We start from the raw sequence: 21,757 nt of genomic DNA, 5'->3' as shown, positions 1-21,757 counted from the left end.
CAGTCCAGCATTTCAGACAGTTGATTTATGTCATGAATTTATACAGTCTGAAAGTTGGAATATCTATGTGGTCAACTGCAAAAAGCATTGCCATATCAGACCAACTGGAGGTTATTTATTTAAACATTTCTCAATTAGACCTTGTTGGACCAGTTTCATGTGGACACATATGATAGTTTGACATTAGTAGCCACATATGATAGTTTGACATTAGTAGCCACCAGCCAGACCGTTTATATGAGCATTATGCTTGACTTTAAGAATAATTATGGACATTTACTTTACAAGGTCAGTACACATTGCTGGAAGGGAGCCAACCGTATGATTTTCTTAATTGACACAAAAACATTTCCATTGAGTTTGATGCAATACTCATTTTTATCAGTGTACACTTCAACTGCAGTCCCTCATCGACCAATCATCATCCGTTGGTCACGTCTTGGACGGAAGTGACGAATGTAGCCCAAAAACGTGACGAAAATACAACAAGGAAGTGGATATTTATTAAAAAGGAAAATTAGTTATCTTCAGATAGGAAACGTTTTGAATTATCAAGTTAATTTTTTGTCGATTTTTGATGTTTCGAGAGATATAGGACTACATCTTGGACTATAGTTCGTCGTATCGTGGATCCATATTCACTCAAGCAATGAACACAGACGTTGAATTCCACATTAGGCAGAATTATCCGTGGAACAAGCTACCAGCAAATGTCAAACAGGTATGTGATCTTGCTGACACGTTTTGCCACAGCTGGCCAGCTACATCTGTCCGTTAACGTTCTCCGTGCGTTTATAAATAGCTGATGAGTCTCCGGCGCATCTGCAACAACAGTGATTTGGTCAATAACCTGAAAGCATCACTAAAGCACACAGCTCCGTTAGCTCGGTAGCTGTCTAGCCCAGTAACCTTACTTCTTAGTCCAAGGACCTGACATCTTCTGTTTGAAGGACTAATTGATTCTGGAAACCAAAACAGCCAAATAGTCCATCTAACAATGAAACAATTGCGGTATGGTTCTTAAAACATAAATCCCTTTACTTTCATATCACATCAGAATCATTTCACAAATGTAAATTAATGCACTTACTGGACAGTGTTTTAACTCCATTGCAGCAGACATTATTTTTTTATTGACAACATGTTTGTAGCCTATGTTTTCCGTTTACACACGAGCGTTTGGAGATGCTTCTACATGTGCATTGCTTTCTGTTTAGGGTTTTAGACTGGGTTTCTGTACAGCACTTTGGGACATCAGTTGATGTAAAAAGTGCTTTATAAATACATTTGATTGATTGAACTAATAGGGTTGGGTAGGTTACTTGCTAAATGTAATCCGTTAGTTTCTAGGTACCTGTCCAAAATTGTAATCAGTAACGTAACTTTTGGATTACCCAAACTCGGTAATGTAATCTGATTACATTCAATTACTTTTAGATTACTTTCCCCTTATTAAGAGGCATGAGAAGAAGACATAAATAAATGTATGTTACCAATTGAACCACATCTATTGCAGGATAAATCAATGTTAAAGTTTACATAACTGGCCATACATGGATGTTTAATTTTTACTTTATGGGTTGGTTCTGTAGGTTTATTCTAACCCATCACTTCTTCGACATATAATAATGTGATTAAATTATATCTTTACATTAATATGTATAATTTATAAGTCCAAAAATGGATGTAGCAACTACAGATTGGCCCTTTTAAATCTATCAAAAGTGGGTGGGTTTGAGCATGTCTCCGTTAGGCCTATGGATTAATTTTTTTGTCAGCATGAATTAGATTGAGCAATAAAAGCCCCACTTGTATTCCATAGGCTGGTGTCCACACCATGCAGGTGTTGCAAGAGCGCATTTTTCACTGTTTGTCATAGAAAATAAATGAATCCTCAAAGTAATCATCTCGTTTTTTAAAAGTATATGTAATCTGATAACAATATTTTTGCTGGTAATGGAATACAGTTACCGTTTTTTGTTGTTAATTAGCACAGGTAGTCCACTCTGTCTTCCGTCAGTTTTTTTCTGTTAAACACGCGCTGTAACATGGAAATAGGTCCGTGTGGGAACATTAATCCCATGAAGTGGAGTAACTACTAAACAAAAACATAAATTTAACATGATGAGGTCCTGGGCTGCCGTGGTTACACGTGGTCTGCGGTTGTGAGGCCAGTTGGTAATGCCAAATTCTGTAAAACGACAGTGGCTTATGGTAGATAAATGAACATTTACCTTCTCTGGCAACAGCTCTGGTGGACATTCCTGCACTCAGCATGCCAACAGCACGCTCCCTCATAACTGGAGACATATGTGGCATGATACTTACTGTATGCAATCATGCCTACTGAGTTACTGTACATGTTTCTACTGAGTTACTGTATATGTTTCTACTGTGTTACTGTATATGTTTCTACTGAGTTACTGTATATGTTTCTACTGAGTTACTGTATATGTTTCGGTTTAATAATTGATCTCAATGTCCTGTTTTCATTTACAGAGTGTTGGGAACTCGCAGCGTGAATATGAGAAACATGTGCAGTTGTACAGTATCCGCAACCAGCTAAGGTTCCGCAATAACCTAGGTGAGTCAGCATGGGAGGAGTCAGCATGGGAGGAGTCAGCATGGGAGGAGTCAGCATGGGAGGAGTCAGCATGGGAGGAGTCAGGCTTGTCAGAATAACAATGCCGTAGACTATAATATCCACCCCATTTTTCAGTGCAAGCACAGGCTCATATCCCATACACTTATATCCATTCAATTATAACCAATCATAAATCATTTATTGCTCGGTATAAATGCATTATTACATTGACATGTATCTGAAATCATCTGTTATTGTCTGGTAGGCCAATACTAACGGTCCATAGACCCAGGCCTCAAATCAAAGTTTATTGGTCGCCTACACAGTTTTGCAATTGTTATCGCAGGAGCATCAACATTCTTGTGTTTCTAGCTGCAACAGTAATACCTCGCAATAAGAATAAAACAATACACACATAATCCAGAATATATAAAAAATATTAAGAAATATAACGAGCATTGTCAGAGACAGGAATATAAATATATTCAGTGCATTAGGAAAGTATTCAGACCCCTTGACCTTTTCCACATGTTGTGACGTTACAGCCATATTCTAAAATTGATTACATCATTTTTTCCCCTCCTCAATCTACACACAATACTCCATAATGACAATGCAAAAAACATTATTTTTTTTGACATTTCTGCTTCTGTATATTAAAAAAAACTGAACATCTATTTACATACGTATTCAGACCCTTTACTCAGTACTTTGTTTAAGCACCTTTGGCAGCGATTACAACCTGGAGTCTTCCTGGGTACGACGCTACAAGCTTGGCACACCTGTATTTGGGGAGTTTCTCCCATTCCTCTCTGTAGATCCTCTCAAGCTCTGTCAGGTTAGAAGGGGAGCGTCGCTGCACAGCTAATTAGGTCTCTCCAGAGATGTTCGATCGGGTTCAAGTCTGGCTGGGCCACTCAACGACATTTAGAGACTGTGCCAAGCTTGTTGCGTCATACCTACGAAAACTCAAGGCTGTAATCGCTGCCAAAGGTGCTTCAACACAGTACTGTGTAAAGGCACTTAATACTTTTGTAAATGTGTTCTTTCCAATTTGTAATTTTAATAACTTAGCAAAGAATTCTAGAAAGCTGTTTTTGCTTTGTCGTTATGGGGAATTGTGTGTAGATTGAGGAGGGAATATAAAATAAAATCTACTTTAGAATAAAGCAGGAACCTAACAAAACATGGAAAAATCAAGGGGTCTGAATACTTACCGAATCCACTGTATATAAATATATATACATATCATGCTGCCCATAGACACTATGGACAGTACATAGATAGAACAGGTGTGGACAGCAGTAGTTATATAGGATGAACCATGACTAGAATACAGTACATAGATAGAACAGGTGTGGACAGCAGTAGTTATATAGGATGAACCATGACTAGAATACAGTACATAGATAGAACAGGTGTGGACAGCAGTAGTTATATAGGATGAACCATGACTAGAATACAGTACATAGATAGAACAGGTGTGGACAGCAGTAGTTATATAGGATGAACCATGACTAGAATACAGTACATAGATAGAACAGGTGTGGACAGCAGTAGTTATATAGGATGAACCATGACTAGAATACAGTACATAGATAGAACAGGTGTGGACAGCAGTAGTTATATAGGATGAACCATGACTAGAATACAGTACATAGATAGAACAGGTGTGGACAGCAGTAGTTATATAGGATGAACCATGACTAGAAAACAGTATATACATATGAAGTGGGCAACAGTAGTTATATAGGATGAACCATGACTAGAATACAGTATATACATATGAAGTGGGCAACAGTAGTTATATAGGATGAACCATGACTAGAATACAGTATATACATATGAAGTGGACAGCAGGATGAACCATGACTAGAATACAGTATATACATATGAAGTGGGTAAAACAATACTTTAAACACCTTTAAAGGAACAGGGGTAGTTCTGACAGTGGGACACACCTTTAAAGGAACAGGGGTAGTTCTGGTGGACTGACAGTGGGACACACCTTTAAAGGAACAGGGGTAGTTCTGACAGTGGGACACACCTTTAAAGGAACAGGGGTAGTTCTGACAGTGGGACACACCTTTAAAGGAACAGGGGTAGTTCTGGTGGACTGACAGTGGGACACACCTTTAAAGGAACAGGGGTAGTTCTGACAGTGGGACACACCTTTAAAGGAACAGGGGTAGTTCTGGTGGACTGACAGTGGGACACACCTTTAAAGGAACGGGGGTAGTTCGGACAGTGGGACACACCTTTAAAGGAACAGGGGTAGTTCTGGTGGACTGACAGTGGGACACACCTTTAAAGGAACAGGGGTAGTTCTGACAGTGGGACACACCTTTAAAGGAACAGGGGTAGTTCTGACAGTGGGACACACCTTTAAAGGAACAGGGGTAGTTCTGGTGGACTGACAGTGGGACACACCTTTAAAGGAACGTGGGTAGTTCGGACAGTGGGACACACCTTTAAAGGAACAGGGGTAGTTCTGGTGGACTGACAGTGGGACACACCTTTAAAGGAACAGGGGTAGTTCTGACAGTGGGACACACCTTTAAAGGAACAGGGGTAGTTCTGGTGGACTGACATTGGGACACATCTGCATCTGTGGAGTCGGAGTTCTGATTTTGGCCCATTCCATGACATTTCTTCCTGCCTAGTATCTAGTTTTCATTTTGGTGATTGTTGGTAACAGTTTACCATCCGGAAATGCTTTTCGAAACCATTTTAATCATAACTTTTGGAGATGCAGGGAAACAGGTGAAACACTACTGCCTATCTGATATGAGTGTCTGTCCTGCACTGTCCCTATCTGATATGAGTGTCTCTGTCCTGCCCTGTCCCTATCTGATCTGTGTCTCTGTCCTGCCCTGTCCCTATCTGATCTGAGTGTCTGTCCTGTCCTGCCCCTATCTGATCTGAGTGTCTCTGTCCTGTCCTGCCCCTATCTGATCTGAGTGTCTGTCCTGCCCTGTCCCTATCTGATCTGAGTGTCTGTCCTGCCCTGTCCCTATCTGATCTGAGTGTCTCTGTCCTGCCCTGTCCCTATCTGATCTGAGTGTCTCTGCCCTGCCCTGTCCCTATCTGATATGAGTGTCTCTGTCCTGCCCTGCCCTGTCCCTATCTGATCTGAGTGTCTGTCCTGCCCTGTCCCTATCTGATCTGAGTGTCTCTGTCCTGCCCTGTCCCTATCTGATCTGAGTGTCTCTGTCCTCCCCTGTCCCTATCTGATCTGAGTTTCTATTCTTCCCTGTCCCTATCTGATCTGAGTGTCTCTGTCCTGCCCTGTCCCTATCTGATCTGTGTCTCTGTCCTGCCCTGTCCCTATCTGATCTGTGTCTCTGTCCTGCCCTGTCCCTATCTGATCTGAGTGTCTGTCCTGCCCTGTCCCTATCTGATCTGAGTGTCTCTGTCCTGCCCTGTCCCTATCTGATCTGAATGTCTCTGTCCTGCCCTGTCCCTATCTGATATAAGTGTCTCTGTCCTCCCCTGTCCCTATCTGATCTGAGTTTCTATTCTTCCCTGTCCCTATCTGATCTGAGTGTCTCTGTCCTGCCCTGTCCCTATCTGATCTGAGTGTCTCTGTCCTCCCCTGTCCCTATCTGATCTGAGTTTCTATTCTTCCCTGTCCCTATCTGATCTGAGTGTCTCTGTCCTGCCCTGTCCCTATCTGATCTGAGTGTCTCTGTCCTGCCCTGTCCCTATCTGATCTGAGTGTCTCTGTCCTGCCCTGTCCCTATCTGATCTGAGTGTCTGTCCTGCCCTGTCCCTATCTGATCTGAGTGTCTCTGTCCTGCCCTGTCACTATCTGATCTGAGTGTCTGTCCTACCACATCTGACTGTCTCTGTCCTTATCAGTCCCTGTCTGGTCTGAGTGTGTCTGTCCTCTCCCCCCATGTCTGTCCAGTGAGACACGTGAGGAAGGATGAGAGGAAGTACTATGAGGAGCTGCTGAAGTACAGCCGAGATCACCTGATGCTCTACCCCTACCACCTGTCAGACATCATGGTCAAAGGCCTCCGCATCACCCCCTTCTCCTACTATATCAGCATCATGGAGGTACTATAATACTATATAATATATCTACTGTAGTCACCCCTTCTCCTACTATATCAGCATCATGGAGGTACTATAATACTATATACTATTACTATATATAATATATCTACTGTAGTCACCCCTTCTCCTACTATATCAGCATCATGGATGTACTATAATAATATATACTATTACTATATATAATATATCTACTGTAGTCACCCCTTCTCCTACTATATCAGCATCATCAAGGTACTATAATAATATATACTATTACTATATATAATATATCTACTGTAGTCACTCCTTCTCCTACTATATCAGCATCAAGGAGGTACTATAATAATATATAATATTACTATATATAATATATCTACTGTAGTCACCCCTTCTCCAACTATATCAGCATCATGGAGGTACTATATTACTATATACTATATCTACCCTAGTCACCCCTTCTCCTACTATATCAGCATCATGGATGTACTGTAATAATATATACTATTACTATATATAATATATCTACTGTAGTCACCCCTTCTCCTACTATATCAGCATCATGGAGGTACTGTAATAATATATACTATTACTATATATAATATATCTACTGTAGTCACCCCTTCTCCTACTATATCAGCATCATGGATGTACTGTAATAATATATACTATTACTATATATAATATATCTACTGTAGTCACCCCTTCTCCTACTATATCAGCATCATGGATGTACTGTAATAATATATACTATTACTATATATAATATACCTACTGTAGTCACCCCTTCTCCTACTATATCAGCATCATGGATGTACTGTAATAATATATACTATTACTATATATAATATATCTACTGTGGTCACCCCTTCTCCTACTATATCAGCATCATGGAGGTACTATAATAATATATAATATACCTACTGTAGTCACCCCGTCTCCTACTATATCAGCATAATGGAGGTACTATAATACTATATAATATACCTACTGTAGTCACCCCGTCTCCTACTATATCAGCATAATGGAGGTACTATAATACTATATAATATACCTACTGTAGTCACCCCGTCTCCTACTATATCAGCATAATGGAGGTACTATAATACTATATAATATACCTACTGTAGTCACCCCGTCTCCTACTATATCTGCATCATGGAGGTACTATAATACTATATAATATATCTACTGTAGTCACCCCTTCTCCTACTATATCAGCATCATGGAGGTACTATAATAATATATAATATACCTACTGTAGTCACCCCTTCTCCTACTTTATCAGCATCATCAAGGTACTATAATAATATATACTATTACTATATAAAATATATCTACTGTAGTCACCCCTTCTCCTACTATATCAGCATCAAGGAGGTACTATAATAATATATACTATTACTATATATAATATATCTACTGTAGTCACCCCTTCTCCTACTATATCAGCATCATGGATGTACTGTAATAATATATACTATTACTATATAAAATATATCTACTGTAGTCACCCCTTCTCCTACTATATCAGCATCATGGAGGTACTGTAATAATATATACTATTACTATATAAAATATATCTACTGTAGTCACCCCTTCTCCTACTATATCAGCATCATGGAGGTACTATAATAATATATACTATTACTATATATAATCATGAAGGTACTAATAGGGTGCCATAGAGCCATGGAGCCATGGTCAAAAGTAGTGCACACTAACACATATTTGGTGATAATGAAGGCTCAGGGAAGGAAGGAATGGTGTAGGAAGAGAAATTGGTTTAATTTGCTGCTCCCATTTCCCTCGATAATCTCTCCATCCTTCTCTTCCCTCCCTGTCTTCTCTTCCTTATCTTCCCTCCCTGTCTTCTCTTCCTTCTCTTCCCTCCCTGTCTTCTCTTCCTTCTCTTCCCTCCCTGTCTTCTCTTCCTTCTCTTCCCTCCCTGTCTTCTCTTCCTTCTCTTCCCTCCCTGTCTTCTCTTCCTTCTCTTCCCTCCCTGTCTTCTCTTCCTTCTCTTCCCTCCCTGTCTTCTCTTCCTTATCTTCCCTCCCTGTCTTCTCTTCCTTATCTTCCCTCCCTGTCTTCTCTTCCTTATCTTCCCTCCCTGTCTTCTCTTCCTTCTCTTCCCCCCTCCCTGTCTTCTCTTCCTTCTCTTCCCTCCCTGTCTTCTCTTCCTTCTCTTCCCTCCCTGTCTTCTCTTCCTTCTCTTCCCTCCCTGTCTACTCTTCCTTCTCTTCCCTCCCTGTCTACTCTTCCTTCTCTTTCCTCCCTGTCTTCTCTTCCTTCTCTTCCCTCCCTGTCTTCTCTTCCCTCCCTGTCTTCTCTTCCTTATCTTCCCTCCTTCTCTTCCTTCTCTTCCCTCCCTCTCTTCCCCCTCTCTTCTCTTCCCCCTCTCTTCCTTATCTTCCCTCTCCTCTCTTCCCTCCCTCTCTTCCCCCTCTCCCTCTCTTCCTTATCTTCCCTCCCTCTTCCCCCTCTCTCCTCTTCCCCCCTCTCTTCCTTATCTTCCTCCCTCCCTTCTCTTCCTTCTTCTCTTCCCCCTCTCTTCCTTATCTTCCCTCCCTCTTCCCCCCTCTCTTCTCTTCCCCCCTCTCCTCCTTATCTTCCTCCCTCTCTCCCTTCTCTTCCTTCTTCTCTTCCCCCCTCTCTTCCTTCTTCTCTTCCCCCTCTCTTCTCTTCCCCCTCTCTTCTCTTCCCCCTCTCCTCCTTATCTTCCTCCCTCTCTTCCTTCTCTTTCTTCTTCTCTTCCCCCTCTCTTCCCTTCTCTTCCCCCTCTCCCTCTCTTCCCCCTCTCTTCTCTTCCCCCTTCTCTTCCTTCTCTTCCTTCTTCTCTTCCCCCTCTCCCTCTCTTCCTTATCTTCCCTCCCTCTTCCCCCCTCTCTTCCTTATCTTCCCTCCCTCTCTCCTCTTCCCTCTTCTCTTTCCTCTCCTCCCTCTCTCCACCTCCAGGACATCATGAACGTAGAGAAGAGTTACGACTCGCTGCCCAACTTCACTGCTGCTGACTGTAAGTAGACTGTTGCTGTACTTTTTCTGAGCTGTGTGTGTGTGTGTGTGTGTGTGTGTGTGTGTGTGTGTGTGTGTTGCCTCCACAACTGCTGACTGTTACTAGTATTGTAGTACTACCTCTCTCATGGATAAACTGCTAGCTGTTAGTTGTATTGTAAAAATCTAACTTTATTTGTCACATGCACACAACAGGTGACCTCACAGTGAAATGCTGAATACAACAGGTGTAGTAGACCTCACAGTGAAATGCTGAATACAACAGGTGTAGACCTCACAGTGAAATGCTGAATACAACAGGTGTAGTTGACCTCACAGTGAAATGCTGAATACAACAGGTGTAGACCTTACAGTGAAATGCTGAATACAACAGGTGTGGACCTTACAGTGAAATGCTGAATACAACAGGTGTAGTAGACCTTACAGTGAAATGCTGAATACAACAGGTGTAGTAGACCTTACAGTGAAATGCTGAATACAACAGGTGTAGTAGACCTTACAGTGAATTGCTGAATACAACAGGTGTAGTAGACCTTACAGTGAAATGCTGAATACAACAGGTGTAGTAGACCTTACAGTGAAATGCTGAATACAACAGGTGTAGACCTCACAGTGAAATGCTGAATACAACAGGTGTAGACCTCACAGTGAAATGCTGAATACAACAGGTGTAGGTAGACCTTACAGTGAAATGCTGAATACAACAGGTGTAGACCTTACAGTGAAATGCTGAACACAACAGGTGTAGACCTCACAGTGAAATGCTGAATACAACAGGTGTAGTAGACCTCACAGTGAAATGCTGAATACAACAGGTGTAGACCTCACAGTGAAATGCTGAATACAACAGGTGTAGTAGACCTCACAGTGAAATGCTGAATACAACAGGTGTAGACCTCACAGTGAAATGCTGAATACAACAGGTGTAGTAGACCTCACAGTGAAATGCTGAATACAACAGGTGTAGGTAGACCTCACAGTGAAATGCTGAATACAACAGGTGTAGTAGACCTCACAGTGAAATGCTGAATACAACAGGTGTAGGTAGACCTCACAGTGAAATGCTGAATACAACAGGTGTAGTAGACCTCACAGTGAAATGCTGAATACAGCAGGTGTAGACGTCACAGTGAAATGCTGAATACAACAGGTGTAGGTAGACCTTACAGTGAAATGCTGAATACAACAGGTGTAGTAGACCTCACAGTGAAATGCTGAATACAACAGGTGTAGTAGACCTCACAGTGAAATGCTGAATACAACAGGTGTAGTAGACCCTTACAGTGAAATGCTGAATACAACAGGTGTAGTAGACCTTACAGTGAAATGCTGAATACAACAGGTGTAGTAGACCTTACAGTGAAATGCTGAATACAACAGGTGTAGTAGACCTTACAGTGAAATGCTGAATACAACAGGTGTAGTAGACCTTACAGTGAAATGCTGAATACAACAGGTGTAGTAGACCTCACAGTGAAATGCTGAATACAACAGGTGTAGTAGACCTTACAGTGAAATGATGAATACAACAGGTGTAGTAGACCTTACAGTGAAATGCTGACTTACAAGCCCTTAAACAACAGTGCAGTTCAAGAAGAAGAACCGGTACAGAGTCAATGTGGAGGCTATATACACGGTATTACGGTACAGAGTCAATATACAGGGGGTACCGGTACAGAGTCAATGTGGAGACTATATACAGGGGGTACCGGTACAGAGTCAATGTGGAGGCTATATACAGGGGGTACCGGTACAGAGTCAATGTGGAGGCTATATACAGGGGGTACCGGTACAGAGTCAATGTGGAGGCTATATACAGGGGGTACCAGTACAGAGTCAATGTGGAGGCTATATACAGGGGGTACCGGTACAGAGTCAATGTGGAGGCTATATAAAGGGGGTACCAGTACAGAGTCAATGTGGAGGCTATATACAGGGGGTACCGGTACAGAGTCAATGTGGAGGCTATATACAGGGGGTACCGGTACCGAGTCAATGTGGAGGCTATATACAGGGGGTACCGGTACAGAGTCAATGTGGAGGCTATATACAGGGGGTACCGGTACAGAGTCAATGTGGAGGCTATATACAGGGGGTACCGGTACCGAGTCAATGTGGAGGCTTTATACAGGGGGTACCGGTACAGAGTCAATGTGGAGACTATATACAGGGTGTTACTGTACAGAGTCAGTGTGCGGGGGTACAGGTTAGTTGAAGTAATCTGTACATGTAGGTGGGGGCGAAGTCACTACGCATAGATGATAAACAGAGTAGCAGCCCCCCCTACATAAGGAAGGTGGGGGGTAATGTAAATTGTCCAGTGGCGATTTATATTAATTGGTCAGCAGTCTTATGGCTGAGTATGCGGGGCCCCAGTGTTGTGGGGCCCCCTGTGTTGTTGTGTTGAGGTTCAGCGAAGTGGAGGTGTTGTTTCCGACCCTCCCCTCCTGTGGGCAACCCCTCAGGAAGTAGTTGCTGGCCCAATGCTCTAACCACTAGGCTACTTGCCGCCCCCAATACACATGCATATAATATATATAATATAAGTGCAACATGCAACAGTTTTAAATTATTTTACTGAGTTACATATAAATTAATATAAGGAAATCGGTCACTTTAAATGAATTCATTAGTCCCTAATCTATGGATTTCACGTGACTGGGAATACAGATATACATCTGTTGATCACAGGTACAATAAAGTTAGGGGAGTGGATCAGAAAACCAGTCAGTATCTGGTGTGGATCAGAAAACCAGTCAGTATCTGGTGTGGATCAGAAAACCAGTCAGTATCTGGTGTTGATCAGAAAACCAGTCAGTATCTGGTGTTGATCAGAAAACCAGTCAGTATCTGGTGTTGATCAGAAAACCAGTCAGTATCTGGTGTTGATCAGAAAACCAGTCAGTATCTGGTGTTGATCAGAAAACCAGTCAGTATCTGGTGTTGATCAGAAAACCAGTCAGTATCTGGTGTTGATCAGAAAACCAGTCAGTATCTGGTGTTGATCAGAAAACCAGTCAGTATCTGGTGTTGATCAGAAAACCAGTCAGTATCTGGTGTTGATCAGAAAACCAGTCAGTATCTGGTGTGACCACCATTTGCCTCACGCAGCACGACACGTCTCCTTCTCATAGAGTTGATCAGGTTGTTGATTGTGGTCTGTGGAATGTTGTTCCTCTCCTCTTCAAATGTCTGTGTGAAGTTGCTGTATATTGGCGGGAACTGGAACATGTGGTTGTACACGTCAATCCAGAGGATTTAACCTGTTGAAACTCTGGGGGCGCTATATCATTTTTGGATAAAAAGACGTGCCCGTTTTAAGCGCAATATTTTGTCACAAAAAGATGCTGGACTATGCATATAATTGGTAGCTTTGGAAAGAAAACACTCTGACGTGTCCAGAACTGCAAAGATATTCTCTGTGCGTGCCCTAGAACGTGAGCTACAGGCAAAACCAAGATGAGACGGCATCCAGGAAATGAGCAGGATTTTTGAGGCTCCGTTTTCCATTGTCTCCTTATATGGCTGTGAATGCGAGAGGAGTAAGTCTGCCCTTTCTGTCGTTTCCCCAAGGTGTCTGCAGCATTGTGACGTATTTGTAGGCATATCATTGGAAGATTGACCATAAGAGACCACATTTACCAGGTGTCCGCCCGGTGTCCTGCGCCGAAATTGGTGCGCAAAAGTCAGCTGCAAGTATTTTTCCATGGAATTCAGAGAAGAATGCAGGCTTCCACAAACGATATATCAATGAAGAGATATGTGAAAAAACACCTTGAGGATTGATTCCAAACAACGTTTGCCATGTTTCGGTCGATATTATGGAGTTAATTCGGAAAAAGTTTGACGTTGTAGGTGACTGAATTTTCGGTTCGTTTCGGTAGCCAAATGTGATGTACAAAACGGAGCGATTTCTCCTACACAAAGACGCTTTCAGGAGAAACTGCACATTTGCTATGTAACTGAGAGTCTCCTCATTGAAAATACCCGAAGCTCTTCAAAGGTAAATTATTTTATTTATTTGGTTATCTGGTTTTTGTGAAAATGTTGCGTGCTAAATGCTACTCAAAATGCTAAGCTAGCTTAGCATATTCTTACACAAATTAGTGAATTGCTATGGTTCAAAAGCATATTTTGAAAATCTGAGATGACAGTGTTGTTAAGAAAAGGCTAAGCTTGAGAGTAGGCGCATTATTTTCATTTTATTTGCGATTTTCAGAAATCGTTAACGTTGCGTTATGCTAATGAGCCTGAGGCTTTAGTCACGATCCCGGATCCGGGATGGGGAGTTTCAAGAAGTTAACCACCGCATTTAACCACGGGATTTAACCACGTGATTTAACCACGTGATTTAACCACGTGATTTAACCACGGGATTTAACCACGGCATTTAACCACGGCATTTAACCACGGCATTTAACCACGGGATTTAACCACGGGATTTAACCACGGGATTTAACCACGTGATTTAACCACTGCATTTAACCACTGCATTTAACCACTGCATTTAACCATGGGATTTAACCACTGCATTTAACCATGGGATTTAACCACAGGATTTAACCACGGGATTGAACCACGGGATTTAACCACGGGATTTAACACGGGATTTAACCACGTGATTTAACCACGGGATTTAACCACGGGATTTAACCACTGGATTTAACCACCGCATTTAACCACGGGATTGAACCACGGGATTGAACCACGTGATTTAACCACTGCATTTAACCATGGGATTTAACCACGGGATTTAACCACGGGATTTAACCACGGGATTTAACCACGGGATTTAACCACTGCATTTAACCATGGGATTTAACCACGGGATTTAACCACAGGATTTAACCACTGCATTTAACCATGGGATTTAACCACGGGATTTAACCACCGCTGGGAACTGACGTGTTCAAACAGATCAGCTACGACCATCAGAGACAAAACGACATTACAGAACCACGTTACAGAACGACATTACAGAACGGCATTACAGAACAGCGTTACAGAACCATGTTACAGAACGGCATTACAGAACAGAGTTTTTTAATTTTTTAAAATTTTATTTCACCTTTATTTAACCTGGTAGGCAAGTTGAGAACAAGTTCTCATTTACATTTGCGACCTGGCCAAGATAAAGCAAAGCAGTTCGACACACAACGACACAGAGTTACACATGGAGTAAAACAAACATACAGTCAATAATACAGTATAAACAAGTCTATATACGATGTGAGCAAATGAGGTGAGATAAGGGAGGTAAAGGCAAAAAAAGGCCATTGTGGCAAAGTAAATACAATATAGGAAGTAAAACACTGGAATGGTAGATTTGCAATGGAAGAATGTGCAAAGTAGAAATAAATAATGGGGTGCAAAGGAGCAAAATAAAGAAATAAGTTAAATACAGTAGGGAAAGAGGTAGTTGTTTGGGCTATGTACAGGTGCAGTAATCTGTGAGCTGCTCTGACAGTTGGTGCTTAAAGCTAGTGAGGGAGATGTTTCCAGTTTCAGAGATTCTTGTAGTTCGTTCCAGTCATTGGCAGCAGAGAACTGGAAGGAGAGGCGGCCAAAGAAAGAATTGGTTTTGGGGGTGACTAGAGAGATATACCTGCTGGAGCGTGTGCTACAAGTGGGAGATGCTATGGTGACCAGCGAGCTGAGATAAGGGGGGACTTTACCTAGCAGGGTCTTGTAGATGACATGGAGCCAGTGGGTTTGGCAACGAGTATGAAGCGAGGGCCAGCCAACGAGAGCGTACAGGTCGCAATGGTGGGTAGTATATGGGGCTTTGGTGACAAAACGGATTGCACTGTGATGGACTGCATCCAATTTGTTGAGTAGGGTATTGGAGGCTATTTTGTAAATGACATCGCCAAAGTCGAGGATTGGTAGGATGGTCAGGTTTACAAGGGTACGTTTGGCAGCATGAGTGAAGGATGCTTTGTTGCGAAATAGGAAGCCAATTCTAGATTTAACTTTGGATTGGAGATGTTTGATATGGGTCTGGAAGGAGAGTTTACAGTCTAACCAGACACCTAAGTATTTGTAGTTGTCCACGTATTCTAAGTCAGAGCCGTCCAGAGTATTGATGTTGGACAGGCGAGTTGGTGCAGGTAGCGATCAGTTGAAGAGCATGCATTTAGTTTTACTTGTATTTAAGAGCAATTGGAGGCCACGGAAGGAGAGTTGTATGGCATTGAAGCTTGCCTGAAGGGTTGTTAACACAGTGTCCAAAGAAGGGCCAAAAGTATGCAGAATGGTGTCGTCTGCGTAGAGGTGGATCAGAGACTCACCAGCAGCAAGAGCGACCTCATTGATGTACACAGAGAAGAGAGTCGGTCCAAGAATTGAACCCTGTGGCACCCCCATAGAGACTGCCAGAGGTCCGGACAGCAGACCCTCCGATTTGACACACTGAACTCTATCAGAGAAGTAGTTGGTGAATCATGCGAGGCAATCATTTGAGAAACCAAGGCTGACGAGTCTGCCATTGAGGATGTGGTGATTGACAGAGTCGAAAGCCTTGGACAGATCAATGAATATGGCTGCACAGTAATGTTTCTTATCGATGGCGGTTAAGATATCGTTTAGGACCTTGACCGTGGCTGAGGTGCACCCATGACCAGCTCTGAAACCAGATTGCATAGCAGAGAAGGTATGGTGAGATTCGAAATGGTCGGTAATCTGTTTGTTGACTTGGCTTTCGAAGACCTTAGAAAGGCAGGGTTGGATAGATTTAGGTCTGTAGCAGTTTGGGTCAAGAGTGTCCCCCCCCTTTGAAGAGGGGGATGACCGCAGCTGCTTTCCAATTTTTGGGAATCTCAGACGACACGAAAGAGAGGTTGAACAGGCTAGTAATAGGTGTGGCAACAATTTTGGCAGATAATTTTAGAAAGAAAGGGTCCAGATTGTCTAGCCCGGCTGATTTGTAGGGGTCCAGATTTTGCAGCTCTGAACGGAACATCAGCTGAACGGATTTGGGAGAAGGAGAAATGGGGAAGGCTTGGGCGAGTTGCTGTGGGGGGTGCAGTGCTGTTGACCGGGGTAGGAGTAGCCAGGTGGAAAGCATGGCCAGCCATAGAAACATGCTTATTGAAATTCTCAATTATGGTGGATTTATCAGTGGTGACAGTGTTTCCTATCTTCAGTGCAGTGGGCAGCTGAGAGGAGGTGTTCTTATTCTCCATGGACTTTACAGTGTCCCAGAACTTTTTTGAGTTAGTGTTGCAGGAAGCAAATTTCTGCTTGAAAAAGCTAGCCTTGGCTTTTCTAAATGCCTGTGTATAATGGTTTCTAGCTTCCCTGAACAGCTGCATATCACTGGGGCTGTTCGATGCTAATGCAGAACGCCATAGGATGTTTTTGTGTTGGTTAAGGGCAGTCAGGTCTGGGGAGAACCAAGGGCTATATCTGTTCCTGGTTCTAAATTTCTTGAATGGGGCATTTTTATTTAAGATGGTTAGGAAGGCATTTAAAAAAAATATCCAGGCATCCTCTACTGACAGGATGAGATCAATATCCTTCCAGGATACCCCGGCCAGGTCGATTAGAAAGGCCTGCTCGCTCAAGTGTTTCAAGGAACGTTTTACAGTGATGAGTGGAGGTCGTTTGACCGCTGACCCATTACGAATGCAGGCAATGAGGCAGTGATCGCTGAGATCTTGGTTGAAGACAGCAGAGGTGTATTTAGAGGGCAAGTTGGTTAGGATGATATCTATGAGGGTGCCCGTGTTTAAGGCTTTGTGGAGGTACCTGGTAGGTTCATTGATAATTTGTGTGCGATTGAGGGCATCAAGTTTAGATTGTAGTATGGCTGGGGTGTTAAGCATGTTCCAGTTTAAGTCGCCTAGCAGCACGAGCTCTGAAGATAGATGGGGGGCAATCAGTTCACATATGGTGTCCAGAGCACAGCTGGGGGCAGAGGGTGGTCTATAGCAGGTGGCAACGGTGAGAGACTTGTTTTTAGAGCGGTGGATTTTTAAAAGTAGAAGTTCAAATTGTTTGGGTACAGACCTGGATAGTAGGACAGAACTCTGCAGGCTATCTTTGCAGTAGATTGCAACACCGCCCCCTTTGGCAGTTCTATCTTGTCTGAAAATGTTGTAGTTTGGAATTAAAATTTCAGAATTTTTGGTGGTCATCCTAAGCCAGGATTCAGACACAGCTAGAACATCCGGGTTGGCAGAGTGTGCTAAAGCAGTGAATAGAACAAACTTAGGGAGGAGGCTTCTAATGTTAACATGCATGAAACCAAGGCTATTACGGTTACAGAAGTCGTCAAAAGAGAGCGCCTGGGGAATAGGAGTGGAGCTAGGCACTGCAGGGCCTGGATTCACCTCTACATCACCAGAGTAACAGAGGAGGAGTAGGATAAGGGTACCGCTAAAAGCTATGAGAATTGGTCGTCTAGGATGTCCGGAACAGAGAGTAAAAGGAGTTTTCTGGGGGCGATAAAATAGCTTCAAGGTATAATGTACAGACAAAGGTATGGTAGGATGTGAATACAGTGGAGGTAAACTGGGGGCACTGGGGGCATTGAGTGATTAAGAGAGAGATATTATCTCTAGAAACATCATTGAAACCAGGAGATGTCATTGCATGTGTGGGTGGTGGAACTAATAGGTTGGATAAGGTATGGTGAGCAGGACTAGAGGCTCTACAGTGAAATAAGCCAATAAACACAGACCAGAACAGCAACAGACAAGGCATATTGACATTAAGGAGAGGCATGCTTAGTCGAGTGATCAAAAGGGTCCGGTGAGTGGAGAGGTTGATTGGGGGTCACGGCGATTTAGACAGCTAGCCAGGCCATCGGTAGCAAGCTAGCATAGGATGGAGGTCTGTTATTAGCCACCTCTTGCGTTCCGTCAGTAGATTAGTGGGGTTCCGTGTGCTAGAGGGGATTAATCCAAATCACACAACAACAACAAAAATAAAAACAAGTTAGTTACAGAACGGCGTTACAGAACCACGTTACAGAACGGCATTACAGAACCACATTACAGAACGGCGTTACAGAACCACGTTACAGAACGGCGTTACAGAACCACGTTACAGAATGGCGTTACAGAACCACGTTACAGAACGGCGTTACAGAACGGCGTTACAGAACCACGTTACAGAACCACCTTACAGAACCACATTACAGAACCACATTACAGAACGGCATTACAGAACCACGTTACAGAACCATGTTTCAGAACGACATTAATAATGGATTACAGGGAAAACCAGCACCCTGCTCCCCCTCCATATTCACAGTGTGTGTGTGTGTGTGTGTGTACGCACGCACGCACGCACGCACGCACGCAGAGGGACAGGCTGGTGACACACCGGGAATGGGAGGGGTGCTGGGTAGTGGAGAGATTGCTGTACAGTTTTGGATGAGTCACTCTCAACACACCCACACACACCCACCCACCCGCACACAGACACACACCCAAACACAGACACACACACACTTTCTAAGAAATAGCTCAGCTCTGTGATGGTGGTGAAGTTTCAGGAAACCAATAAAACACTTTGCATTTCAGATGTTGTAGATCAAAGAGGAGTGTTCTGGAAGCACGCCAAATCTTCCCCAGCTGTTTATTCCCTGTATAGTAGTAGAGCCCAGGTCAGAAGTTGTGCACCATAAAGGGAATAGTCTGCTGTTTAGACAGTGCTGTATTCGGTCACACTGCTGCTAAGCCAGTTAATATGGCGATTTTAGCATGTAAATCTTGGTGGGGCTAAATAAAAACGTGTGAGATGCATGCCAGCAAAGCCACAACACTTAACTCTGTGACAAACTGTTAGGGCCTACAGAAATCTGTAGTCCCAACAGCAGAGTCCCAACACCTTACCACTGTTACACCTGGTTATCAGCAGAGTCCCAACACCTTACCACTGTTACACCTGGTTATCAGCAGAGTCCCAACACCTTACCACTGCTACACCTGGTTATCAGCAGAGTCCCAACACCTTACCACTGTTACACCTGGTTATCAGCAGAGTCCCAACACCTTACCACTGCTACACCTGGTTATCAGCAGAGTCCCAACACCTTACCACTGTTACACCTGGTTATCAGCAGAGTCCCAACACCTTACCACTGCTACACCTGGTTTTCAGCAGAGTCCCAACACCTTACCACTGTTACACCTGGTTATCAGCAGAGTCCCAACACCTTACCACTGCTACACCTGGTTTTCAGCAGAGTCCCAACACCTTACCACTGTTACACCTGGTTTTCAGCAGAGTCCCAACACCTTACCACTGTTACACCTGGTTATCAGCAGAGTCCCAACACCTTACCACTGTTACACCTGGTTATCAGCAGAGTCCCAACACCTTACCACTGCTACACCTGGTTATCAGCAGAGTCCCAACACCTTACCACTGTTACACCTGGTTATCAGCAGAGTCCCAACACCTTACCACTGTTACACCTGGTTATCAGCAGAGTCCCAACACCTTACCACTGTTACACCTGGTTATCAGCAGAGTCCCAACACCTTACCACTGCTACACCTGGTTTTCAGCAGAGTCCCAACACCTTACCACTGTTACACCTGGTTATCAGCAGAGTCCCAACACCTTACCACTGTTACACCTGGTTATCAGCAGAGTCCCAACACCTTACCACTGTTACACCTGGTTATCAGCAGAGTCCCAACACCTTACCACTGCTACACCTGGTTATCAGCAGAGTCCCAACACCTTACCACTGTTACACCTGGTTATCAGCAGAGTCCCAACACCTTACCACTGTTACACCTGGTTATCAGCAGAGTCCCAACACCTTACCACTGCTACACCTGGTTTTCAGCAGAGTCCCAACACCTTACCACTACTACACCTGGTTATCAGCAGAGTCCCAACACCTTACCACTGCTACACCTGGTTATCAGCAGAGTCCCAACACCTTACCACTACTACACCTGGTTATCAGCAGAGTCCCAACACCTTACCACTGCTACACCTGGTTATCAGCAGAGTCCCAACACCTTACCACTGCTACACCTGGTTATCAGCAGAGTCCCAACACCTTACCACTGTTACACCTGGTTTTCAGCAGAGTCCCAACACCTTACCACTGCTACACCTGGTTATCAGCAGAGTCCCAACACCTTACCACTGCTACACCTGGTTATCAGCGGAGTCCCAACACCTTACCACTGTTACACCTGGCTATCAGCAGAGTCCCAACACCTTACCACTGTTACACCTGGTTATCAGCAGAGTCCCAACACCTTACCACTGCTACACCTGGTTATCAGCAGAGTCCCAACACCTTACCACTGCTACACCTGGTTTTCAGCAGAGTCCCAACACCTTACCACTGTTACACCTGGTTATCAGCAGAGTCCCAACACCTTACCACTGTTACACCTGGTTATCAGCAGAGTCCCAACACCTTACCACTGTTACACCTGGTTATCAGCAGAGTCCCAACACCTTACCACTGCTACACCTGGCTATCAGCAGAGCCCCAACACCTTACCACTGTTACACCTGGTTATCAGCAGAGTCCCAACACCTTACCACTGTTACACCTGGTTATCAGCAGAGTCCCACACCTTACCACTGCTACACCTGGTTATCAGCAGAGTCCCAACACCTTACCACTGCTACACCTGGTTATCAGCAGAGTCCCAACACCTTACCACTGCTACACCTGGTTATCAGCAGAGTCCCAACACCTTACCACTGTTACACCTGGTTATCAGCGGAGTCCCAACACCTTACCACTGCTACACCTGGTTATCAGCGGAGCCCCAACACCTTACCACTGTTACACCTGGTTATCAGCAGAGTCCCAACACCTTACCACTGCTACACCTGGTTATCAGCAGAGTCCCAACACCTTACCACTGCTACATCTGGTTATCAGCAGAGTCCCAACACCTTACCACTGCTACACCTGGTTATCAGCAGAGTCCCAACACCTTACCACTGCTACACCTGGTTATCAGCAGAGTCCCAACACCTTACCACTGCTACACCTGGTTATCAGCAGAGTCCCAACACCTTACCACTTACACCTGGTTTTCAGCGGAGCCTTGTCTGTCAACGAAACAGTTCATTCTGCCATTAAATAACATAACCGTTGACGGCTGACTTGCTTAAACAAATGTGGTTTCT

The 21,757-nt window shown here is 43.7% G+C and overlaps 1 protein-coding gene across 1 annotated transcript in view; it reads left to right on the top strand.

Annotated features, from left to right (window-relative positions):
• The first annotated feature begins 464 nt into the window (after positions 1-464).
• LOC135551664 (protein FAM91A1) overlaps positions 465-21,757 on the top strand; it is a 117,982-nt gene continuing 96,689 nt past the window's right edge. The window contains exons 1-4 of the mRNA XM_064982842.1: positions 465-721; positions 2,500-2,584; positions 6,495-6,646; positions 9,578-9,635. Of these exons, the coding sequence (XP_064838914.1) occupies positions 650-721; positions 2,500-2,584; positions 6,495-6,646; positions 9,578-9,635 (367 nt within the window). The 5' untranslated portion in view covers positions 465-649. The remainder of the gene's footprint in view (positions 722-2,499; positions 2,585-6,494; positions 6,647-9,577; positions 9,636-21,757) is intronic.

Source organism: Oncorhynchus masou, chromosome 13 (genome assembly GCF_036934945.1).
Source record: "Oncorhynchus masou masou isolate Uvic2021 chromosome 13, UVic_Omas_1.1, whole genome shotgun sequence".
Lineage (NCBI taxonomy): Eukaryota > Metazoa > Chordata > Actinopteri > Salmoniformes > Salmonidae > Oncorhynchus > Oncorhynchus masou.
The sequence above is the reverse complement of the archived record's forward strand: the minus strand, read 5'-3'. Positions and strand labels throughout refer to the sequence as shown.